This window comes from Lycium barbarum, chromosome 3, assembly GCF_019175385.1.
Source record: "Lycium barbarum isolate Lr01 chromosome 3, ASM1917538v2, whole genome shotgun sequence".
Lineage (NCBI taxonomy): Eukaryota > Viridiplantae > Streptophyta > Magnoliopsida > Solanales > Solanaceae > Lycium > Lycium barbarum.
The window spans coordinates 45,256,910-45,267,587 of NC_083339.1; the positions used below are offsets into that span (position 1 = coordinate 45,256,910).

Below are 10,678 nucleotides of genomic sequence, written 5' to 3' on the forward strand. Positions count from 1 at the left end.
CTTTAGCTTCTTGATTTTTTTTTCTCTACAAGTTGAAGATGACTTAGTCATTTTTTTTTTTTTTTAAGCCTTTCAATTAAAAACCCACTCATGGGCCTTGACCCATAAAGGGGGCCGGCCACCCCCTCCAATTGGGCCTAAAATTTTTTTTTTTTTTTTTTTTTTGCTCTTTCTAGCCCAATTAATTATGGCCCTATTTGTAATTCCCGAAACTAATTTCCGAAATTCCAATTTTTCCCTTAGCCTTATTCCACACTTCCACAAAAATATTCTTTCATGCACAACTCTTGTGTTAAATGTAACCAATGATGACTTTATTTCATACAAGTCAAGATTATTTCTAATTTTTCCAAATGCGCGAAAATACGGGACATAACATCAATCAAGCCATTAAATTTAAGCTGCCACGTGGCTCAAATCAAAGACTGCAATAGAACTAATTGGAGGTGTAAATCAGTGCAGGTGATCTTAACCGTGTATATACATTATCTCTTCCTTTTCTTTAGATATTTTTTCTTTTATCTAATGGCACTATATTCATCGTTATCATTAGTACTAGTGCTAACAATGATACTCCCGCCGGATTTTAAAAAGTGTGCTCTTGGAGTAAAAAAAAGTGTTCATTTATTAAATTAAAATTCAATTAATTTTATTTTTTTAAATTTATTTCTATTGAGTGTTATGTAATTAAATTTTAATGCTTATTTAATTAGAGATAATTTAGTTAAATTTTTTTTTAGAGTAAGTAATTTTTTAAGAGGTGGGCAAATTACTAAATGATTTTTTTTTTATCCGGAGGGAGTAATTATCTAGTCTGTGGAGCTCAACTTTATCCGTACGAACAAATGCTGAAATGACGTCATTTCTCTTGTATCATTCAAAGTTTAAACAGCCGTGAAATTCCCGGATCAACCCTTGTGTTTAAACATCATCCGCAATTAAATGCAAAATCAGGGCTTTTTCTGTCGTCACATAAAATTATAAACCACCAGCAACAACAGCACAGTAGGAATAATCTGAAGATGACTTCTCCGGCGACTCTCCAATATCTGAGCCCTACTTCAACCTTCAGGAAACCTAATTCGTTTAATAGACAATTCGTATTCAACTTGAAGTTGCCTTCAAACTGCAAATTGGCGTCCAATAATCACAATTGTTTCAAATCATTTACTGCTAACAGTGTTGTTAGAACTGAATTTTTGAATCGGAGTAATTCATTTTGGAGAATAAGAGCTTCTTCTTCAGATGATGCTAAATCAGTTAGAGAAGAGAGGTTTGTGGAGTTTATTACTTCGGAGAGAGTGAAAGTGGTGGCAATGTTAGCATTGTCTTTGGCTTTATGTAATGCTGATAGAGTTGTTATGTCAGTAGCTATAGTTCCTTTATCGCTATCTCATGGTTGGCGTCAATCTTTTGCTGGCGTTGTTCAGGTACTTTCATTTTTTTCTCGTTTTCTCAATTTGGTTTTGACTTATACGAAGTTTAAGGACTCGTAATTCGTTTTGGACATGAGAATTATTCAATTTTTTCCGAATTCTTTTTTGCACTTTATTTGAAAAGCAGCGCTTGGCCATGAAAATTCCAGTACAACTTGAAGTGGTATTTTGAAATTTGAAAAACAACTAAAACCTTATTTTCAATTTTTTCACCTTTCAGTATATTCAAACAATCAAATATTTTTTTGCAAAATTTTTAACCAAACACAACTCCATCTTCAAGAATAAAATATTTGGTTTCTATGGCAAAGGTCTACTAAGAAAGTAAAAAAGATTTGTGAATCTTGTGGTCTTAAATTAAAGATACGTGGAATGTATCAAAATGTCTTTTAATCCCGTGGTCTTAAACATGCTATGTGGAAGTTGGAATTAAAGAGTTGCCAATAAAGTAAAGAGGTATGCTTTTTTAAATAGACCAAAAAAGAACTAAAGACAAACAGATTGAGACGAGAGAGTTATTCAGTAACTATGAGCATGCAACCTTTCGTTTCCAAACTGAATTCTCTTAGTTGTGACCTTTTTGATAAAACATAAGCATCGAATTAATTATTTACTTGGAAAGATACTAATACACACCACCAAGTGCATTGTTGTAGTCTTTTATGGTAAAGCGTTTTCCTGATAAATATGCATTTCTTGAATTGAGCCAAACAACTAGATTTTCAAGGTACTGGCCAATTTTTGAATTCATGTTTTACTAGAGAAGCTATACTAATGTACAAACAAAATCGCTAACTTATAACGAAAGAAATCGACTAACGAATCATGTTCCCATTTCTATTATGACCTTGCATTTGATATTCAATGTTTTAATTGATAAATAGTTACTAATGGCAGTCATCATTTCTCTGGGGCTACCTAATCTCGCCAATAGCTGGGGGGACTCTGGTGGATTACTACGGAGGTAAGTTAGTCATGGCATGGGGTGTGGCTTTGTGGTCTATGACCACACTTCTAACTCCTTGGGCAGCAGAAGCATCGTTATGGGCATTACTTGCCGTGAGGATGCTGCTAGGCATTGCAGAAGGGGTCGCTCTTCCTTGCATGAATAATATGATTGCAAGGTATGGAAGTCAAGAACCTTCTGAATATTTATAATATGGTCTCTGTGATATACTATTCAGTTGCAGTAGTAGTTAACTGAAAGATCTGGTTTAACATGTAGCTTTTAAATTCCTTGGTGCTTCTCCTTGTAGATGGTTTCCTCCGACTGAGCGCTCAAGGGCTGTCGGACTTGCCATGGCTGGTTTTCAGCTCGGAAGTGCTATTGGACTTACCCTTTCTCCTATACTTATGTCACAAGGTGGCCTATTTGGACCATTTGTGATATTTGGCTTGTCCGGATTGCTATGGGTTTTGGTGTGGGTTTCTGCTACCTCTAGTACTCCAGAACGTAGTCGGCAAATATCCATTCATGAGTTGAGGTATATACAGAACAAGGGGCAGATACACACAGGAGTTGAGGGTAAATCAAAAACAAGCAAAGGGATCCCTCCTTTCAGGCGTTTACTCTCCAAACTACCGACATGGTCTATAATTGTTGCAAATGCCATGCATAGCTGGGTACGCATATCTATTTCTAATAGTAAAATGCACCATTGTCTACTTATGTGCTGGCTTGCTTAACTTTATAGAGGTGCTAATCTATAGTGCCTTGTCCAGAAGTCCATATCTTAGTGGATCAAGAATCTGTTAAGCACCATCATAATAGGCGTAAAAATGGCAAATTATTGGTATCCCGAAGGAAGTTCTGTTTCAAATTATTGAGTTTCATAATATGCTGAAGGCACTTGTTGTATGTCTCCTCTTAGTGCAAGATATATTTTTTTGCTGCTGTTTTTAATATCTGTCGTAGTCTTCTGGTTTGCTAAACTTAAAAACTGTGCAGCAAGTGGCTCTTTGCCTATGCATGTTTCTGTTGCCTCACATTCAAATCTATGTGGAAATATGTGTACCTTTAATATCTTATAGGCCAAATCCATAGACAGCCCCCTAAAGTTGCCACGAATTTTCATTTAGACACCTCAACTTAAGTTGTTATCTATTAGACACTCAACGTATGTAAAAAATGTACCTATTGAACACAAATTTAGCAGCTCCAAGCCCAGACAAGATATGTGAATCTCACTTTCTTGGGACTCTTTTTACATGGAAAATCAAACCAATAAAAAGATTACATATCAGCAAAAACCAAAGAAAATAGAGACATGTCAGTACAGAAAGGCGAAAAGAGAAAACATCTTCGCGTAACCCTTCCTTTCCAGAGGACAATTTTTTCCTCGAATGAACAACTCCGGCACTAATACAGTCACCACGCTGGAGCTTCCACTAAGCGCAAGAACCCGAACACCCTTCTATGGGCTATTGGGGGTTGTCAATTTGGGTTATGTATGCCAGTTCTTGTAAGAAGTGTATTTCATCAACTTGAATTTTTTTGACTAACAATATGAGCAATGGACTAATAAAAGTAAAGACTAAGAAAACGGGGAAGGGATTGTTCCAGTCAGCTTCATCTCATCTTCAAAAGCTGCTCAGCGAAAATCTTGACGAATTTATTTTTGTTACTTTCACCGGAGATACAGGTATTCAAATCCGATTTCATTCTTTTAAAGAGCTAAAAGAATCGAGTAGCTCTTCTCTATTTTCTCCGGATGAAAAGTCAAGGAAGCACATTTCTTTTCTTTTCTGCTTTCAAGAAAGAGAATACTAAGTTACAGTCCACCTTTCTCTATGTCTATATTGTTCATCTATTCATAGCACCCTAGTGAGCTGTCATGATAGGGGAAAAAGATAATGGCAGGGTTCCCTATTGAAGAAGAAATAGGAGAAAAGAGAGAAAATAAATTCAGTGATTCACGCGCCTAGCTCCTAGTGAGAACCAGTGCTTGTGCCACATCTGCATGAGGTGTTTAATAATATATTTTTTTATATATGTTAGGGGTCTAATAGGTAACAGGCTTTGTAAAAGTGTCTAAATGAAAATTTGTGTCAACTTTAAGGAGCTGTCTATGTATTCGGCCTATGTAATACTTAGTTTCTGGATTATTCAGTCTTAGTTAGTAATTCTTTGTTCTTGATGCAGGGATTCTTTGTTATACTATCATGGATGCCCATTTACTTCAAAACTGTGAGTAACTGTTGCAAATGGGTGTCATTAGTACATCCTCTGATAGACTTCAATACATTTTTTGTGATGATTTTAGTGATATAGCTTTCTGTCCTTGTAGATATATCATGTTGATCTTAGACAAGCAGCATGGTTTAGTGCCATTCCATGGAGTATGATGGCATTGACTGGCTATTTTGCTGGGGTTCTGTCAGACATGATGATCCAAAGAGGCATAAGTGTGACCCTAACCCGGAAAGTTATGCAGGTAGATTTTCTCCATATCCCTGGTTTTTGGTTTTCCTCTGGATCGTGGTTTGGATAACTGGTCCAATCCTACCCCTCGACTTTAAGAGTAGTAAGGTCATATTTGTTGGGGTCATCCCATGAGGAAAAAATTGTGTGTGTTCACTATTCTTAAAGTAATCTTCTAAACAAAGTTGGTTTTGCAATTTCTTCTAGGGATTATAGCTAATGAAAACTAGAAACTTGGCTAGGGAACAAACACTTGGTATGCAATTAACTAGTAAGAAGAAGAGAAGGGCACTAGCTAGGATTGCTCCTCCTTCCTGTATGCTATATTATGGGCATAAGGGTATCCAGTTCTATTCAATTAAACATGTGTTGTGACATCAATATCACTAATAAGCTTGTCATTCAACTTCTTGGTTTGAGATCTTGTCAAGGGTCCTTGGAGCTTCCAAAGCTTCATACTTGTCCTTTAATGGAGTAGAGCTTCTATGGATGCTATCACATGTGGGGCTACAGTTTCGCAGGGACTGACATCTTTCTAAGTCTCCTCACCCCATGTTTCCCGTACATGCTTTCCTTGGGTTGTAAATCCTATATACCCAAAAAGGTTCATGCATGCTTTACGCCTCATGATGAGCGTCCCTTACACTACAAAATAATTGCTTTTTAGTTTTTTTTTTTTTTAAAAAAAAAAAAAACGTAACCCGCTCTTAACATAGGATTTATTAAAATGTATGTTCAATCAAATCCCTCTATAACAGCATCGTTGGGTGCGGAATTTTTTAGTTGTTATAGAGAATTTTTGTTATACACCTATAATAACAACATTGACATTTAAATAAATTTCGTTGTTATAGGCAAAAAAGATGCATAAAATTAAGCTTAATCACACTTTGTATAATGAAGGAAAATCTTTTAATGATGAAATATATATATATATATATATATAAATTCATATAATATTATTTCTCATAAATAGTGGATTAAAGGATTAAATATTTGGTCAAAATCTCTACACTTATTATTGGTAATCATAGATATTCTATTTTTATAAAGATGGTTAATTATTATATTACCAAAAATAGAAGATAGTTGTTATATGTCACTTGGGAACGTCCAGCCCCATTATTGGAAAAATGGTCTCCCCCTTGTGTCTCCTCCACCTTTTAAACACTGGCTACTAATATAAGGATCCCACAATTGTTTCGAGGCACATTTCTTACGTGTTAAAAGTTAAATATTTTCTAATAGCATGTGCAGAAATGGCTGGTTTTCAGAAGCCACTGCTTTTGTGGCATTAGTCAGGTCAAAGAACAAGCTGAAAGCAGCCTTATTCAGTAGCAGGAGTGTTGATCAACTTCTTACTCAATTTTTTTTTTCCATGCTCAGTTAAAGCTTGTTGAATATTTGATTCAATGGAATATTCAATTATTGCTTCTTTTTTTCTCTTTATTGGTTATCAGATTATCTTCTTTTTTTTGTGGAATACCATTATTTGGTTTTTGTGCCACACTCTGTAAGACTTGTATCAAGCACAACTTATTTGTTCCTTTTGCAGTCAGTTGGGTTTTTCGGCCCTGGTTTTGCTCTCATAGGTTTAACTACGGCACCAAGTCCATCCATTGCATCTGCTTGGCTTACTTTAGCTGTAGGGCTGAAAGCATTTAGTCACTGTGGCTTCCTTGTCAACCTTCAGGTTAGCATTTAAAAATATAGACTTTATGAAACAGTGAAGCAAAAGTTTTCATTTATGGAACTGATCTTCCATTTATATCCATTCACAGGAGATTGCCCCGCAATATTCTGGCGTTCTCCATGGTAATTCTTGTCTGTTATCTCTAACTTTTGACACTTGTTGGAATAGTCTTGTCCTGTTTCCTGATGTTAGTTACTTGTTCTCATGTCTCTATGTATCTTGCACACATGAAACGGCATTTTGTGGTTATTGTATAATGTTAGCTTATGATGATTGAGAGGTTTCATAGTTTCTGTCTGACTTCTCATGTGATATATAGTGAAAGAAAGGGAAATATTTTAGAAGCGGTTACTAGAAAAATAAGAAAACAGGGCCCAATATCTTTCAGAACTTCTTTTTCTTGGTCAATGTGCACAAAGTATTCTCAAAAGAGACGCCCACAACATCCTCATAATAGTTCTCTGTTCTCAATTATTTCCTGGTTGGTTACTAGTATTGTCCTCGTTAAAGGAAATAAGCCATATGACCATTCAAGATTTCATAGCACCATCAAGATTTCATGGCACCACTATCATATGGTCATTGTTCGCTAATGTTGCTGTGATCTTTTTACTCCTCTTTTCTAGGCTCTTTGTTTTGTATTTCATTTTACTGGGGTTAACTTTGAACAGCTTATAAGCAGATAAGTCTACATTAAATAAGGAACTTTTATTTGATTTGACTATTTCAATTCATATAAAAGTTTAACTTGCTTCCTTGTAACTTGTCTGTACAACAGCTAAAGTATTACTCCCTCAATACCATCTTATATGGCATTGTTTCCTTTTTTGGTCCAAAAAGACAAAGATCTTTTTATATTTGAAAATTCTTCGATTCAGTAATTCCATTAGTCCGTAATGACATGCTCTTTTAGAAATTGACATGGCATGTTGAAAACCACTAGCTACTTAGGGCATTTTTTTGTAGTTATATATATATATATATTTTTTTTTTTTTTTTTTTTTTTTTTTTGTCATACTGCCTTATCATGATTTTATAGTATTTTGCCATAACATTTGTGCCGAGGGTCTACCGGAAACAACCTCTCTACGTCCAAGGTAGAGGTAAGTTCTGCGTACACTCTACCCTCCCCAGACCCCACTTTGTGAGATTACACTGGTTATTGTTGTATATATATTTAGTTTATCTCTATATTAACATACAAATCTCTAACTAGGCTACAAAATTATTCTATTTCAAAAATTAGGTACACACTACTTTTATCTTATGAACTTTCAATTCTTTCATATAACATAACAATGTCATAATTTTGTCCACCATTCACTAAATTTTCAATAAATAGGACTCTGCACGAAAGATCCATACTGGGTCAAATTGAGATTATAAATTTAGATCTTTTGTAAGCTTAAATTCTTGTTTTTTCAAGTACTTGCAGCCCTGCATTTTTTGTCCGAATTTGAAAATATTCTTATCAATGTTTAAGGGTGGTCCTATTTTCTTGGCTTTTCTCTATTTGAATATAAAATGGATAAAGAACAATAGCAAAAGTACCAAAAATAACAACTACTGGAAAATCAGAGCAAAGCATTCAAATTATATTTTTCAGATGGGCAATGCACATTTCACAAAGACATGAAGGAACACACCGTTTACAGTTAAGACTTTTGCTTTCCTCAGTCCATCTTATCTCTTCGTTCCTTCATTTTTTAGTGTAGAAATGGATTGCGTAACTTAACGCCAAAAGTTAGCTCATGAGGGAGAATTGCCAAGTCCATATAAGGAGATCATAACCCGCTCCCTCAACCAATGTGGAACATGACACTCCCCTCACGCCCAGGAATGAACTGGAGTGTGGATAACATGACACAGACCCAACATTAAAACACAAAAATAAGGATCGATGAGTCTTGCTCTGATGCCAATTAAAGAAATGAACTTTGGGCATAACTCAACTCCTAAAGTTAGTTCATTAGTGAAGGATTGCCCAAGTCTATAAAAGGAAATCACAACATTTTTCATAGCAGTTTATATCTTTTTAAAAGGATTGGCCAAGTTTATAAAAGGAAATCACAACATTTTTCATAGCAGTTTATATCTTTTTTACTAATTCAAGTGCCAATAGTTTGTCAACCCTTTCTTCCAGATAAAAGATCAACGAGAAAAGAAATAGAAAAGCTACCATTGTTTTGAAGATGTGAACAGGACTCCTTTGGGCTTGACGTTAAGTCTTTTAGAGAGTGTATCACTGAACTAAAACTCTACCTCATGGTATAGGTCAGAGTGCCGATATGTTATTTAGAGCATTATTATCATTTTCTTTTTGATGTTACCAATCTCAAAAAAGGAGCATTATTTTTCTAGGCAGTTGGCCTAGGTTGTGTTGTATTTTTTTTTTTTAAAATAAAGTCCACTAGGCAATTTGGTGCCTAGGGCTAATTTTATAAATTTTCTCAAAGCAAATCCAACAGTTCTTTACAAATGTAGCCAAAGGCTAATAATAAAAAATAGATTAAACTAATGACCAAATTAAGACTTATAGCTTGTCTTAACTTGATACTACAAATTGCTAAAGAATTAATTAAAAGAAGTAGAAGTAATAGTGAAAACTGAAATGAATCTTGGCCAGAGGTGCTGCTTGTAGTCTTGCCTGCTAATTGTTGAAACAACCAGCAATTTTACTGCTGCTACTGGCTGCTCACTGTAGCTTTCCATTAGTTGCAGCCTAATCATCCGGACCTTGCCTAAGAACACTACATTCTCCAAATATTGATAATTCCTCAGTAGGATGAGCATCCCGGGGTGCTAATACCCCCACTGAGAAAAAAGCAATAAATAGATCATGAGTGCAACTTTGTAGTTCAATCAGTCCCAAAATAGCCCCGTATACCATGTATACCACTGGTATATCTGTGTATATCAATCTGAAATACGTGTTGTGTTGTATTGCACTGGTGTTAGTATAACATTTTTTTTTTTTGATATGTTCTTACATACATGCTTGCCCATAGAAGCCATTTGTGTTATAGAAAATTGCATGTTGTGTTAGCAGCTCAATTATGTACTAGACGATGGCTGTATGCATATTATTTATGCTGTTTCAGCGAGCTAACCGGGTTACTTTTTCTCGCTGTATAGGTCTATCGAACACTGCTGGTACTTTTGCTGCAATAATTGGAACTGTTGGTGCTGGATTCTTTGTTGAACTGGTGGGATCTTTCAAGGGATTTTTGCTGCTTACAGCATTCATGTATTTTTCTGCTGCTGTCTTCTGGAATGTATTTTCTACGGGGCAGAGAGTCAATTTTGATGATTCCACTTAGATTTGCTTTGTCTTGTTTTTATTTTTTATTTTTTGGTGGTTTGTTTTCCTGTTCACTTCATCAGTCTAAAAGGATGGATAGGTCTATTATAGCTTTTTATAGTTTCTTTGTGAAACAAGGAATGTAAGTAACGTCGTCCTATTCCCATTATAAGAAGTGCCAAACGATGTAAATACCTGTCAAGTTGGACTGATTGGCACTGTGGCAATATTCTACGAGATGACGGTTAGTATCGTTGTATCTAAGAAAAAGCCTTTCTGTTGTTTAGCTTGTGCCGTTTTTATTTTGACAAGTTGGGAGAACAAACAAATTTACCACACCTTAATTTCACGGGCGACCCATTGTACCCTAATTTCGTTCGAAGTGAAATTAGTGCATGATGTGACCAGAAAAGTGGCAACAATCCTCTAAATGCGCGCCGGAAAGTGAAAATAGAGTTGAAGATTGATAAAAAGAATAAATATATTGTTATAAAATAATAAAGTTAGAAGAAGAATATCGTATAGAAAGATAGAGAGAAGAGAGACAGATTGTTATTTATCTTGAGGGATGAATCTATCATGACTGAGAACACTAGGGAAAATTTAATTGGTCTCAAAGTAACTAAGCTTAATTTTTCTCCAAAAAAATAAATAGAGATTGGCAATAATATATAAAATATATTCACAATATTTCTCTTTGAATATCTATTTGATAGATAATGTGTCTCGTTAAAATCTTACAAGAAAAAACCCAGTGGGAAGAATTCTAGTGAAGGGAAAATAGTATACATATCTAATAATACGAATTTCGAGTTGCCTCAAAAATC

At 35.1% G+C, this 10,678-nt stretch overlaps 1 protein-coding gene across 2 annotated transcripts; it reads left to right on the forward strand.

The window, feature by feature from the left end:
* Nucleotides 1-915: 915 nt before the first annotated feature.
* On the forward strand, nucleotides 916-10,137 carry LOC132631109 (probable anion transporter 4, chloroplastic). 2 transcript variants are annotated; one of them, XM_060346709.1, is made up of 8 exons: nucleotides 916-1,430; nucleotides 2,334-2,560; nucleotides 2,693-3,059; nucleotides 4,579-4,623; nucleotides 4,724-4,870; nucleotides 6,413-6,550; nucleotides 6,639-6,672; nucleotides 9,686-10,137. In XM_060346709.1, exons 1-8 carry the CDS (start codon nucleotides 1,023-1,025, stop codon nucleotides 9,868-9,870), a joined length of 1,551 nt encoding a protein of 516 aa, XP_060202692.1. In that variant the 5' UTR covers nucleotides 916-1,022; the 3' UTR covers nucleotides 9,871-10,137. The 2 variants fall into 2 exon arrangements, with proteins under 2 accessions (XP_060202692.1, XP_060202693.1); XM_060346710.1 differs by having other exon boundaries at nucleotides 1,291-1,430; nucleotides 2,321-2,560.
* The last annotated feature ends 541 nt before the right edge of the window (nucleotides 10,138-10,678 follow it).

Coding starts and splice junctions, on each gene's coding strand:
- LOC132631109 (XM_060346709.1), top strand. CDS start 1,023: ATGACTTCTCCGGCGACTCTCCAATATCTGAGCCCTACTTCAACCTTC. Junction 3,060..4,578: donor CAAATGCCATGCATAGCTGG/GTACGCATATCT, acceptor TTCTTGATGCAG/GGATTCTTTGTTATACTATC. Junction 4,624..4,723: donor TGCCCATTTACTTCAAAACT/GTGAGTAACTGT, acceptor CTGTCCTTGTAG/ATATATCATGTTGATCTTAG.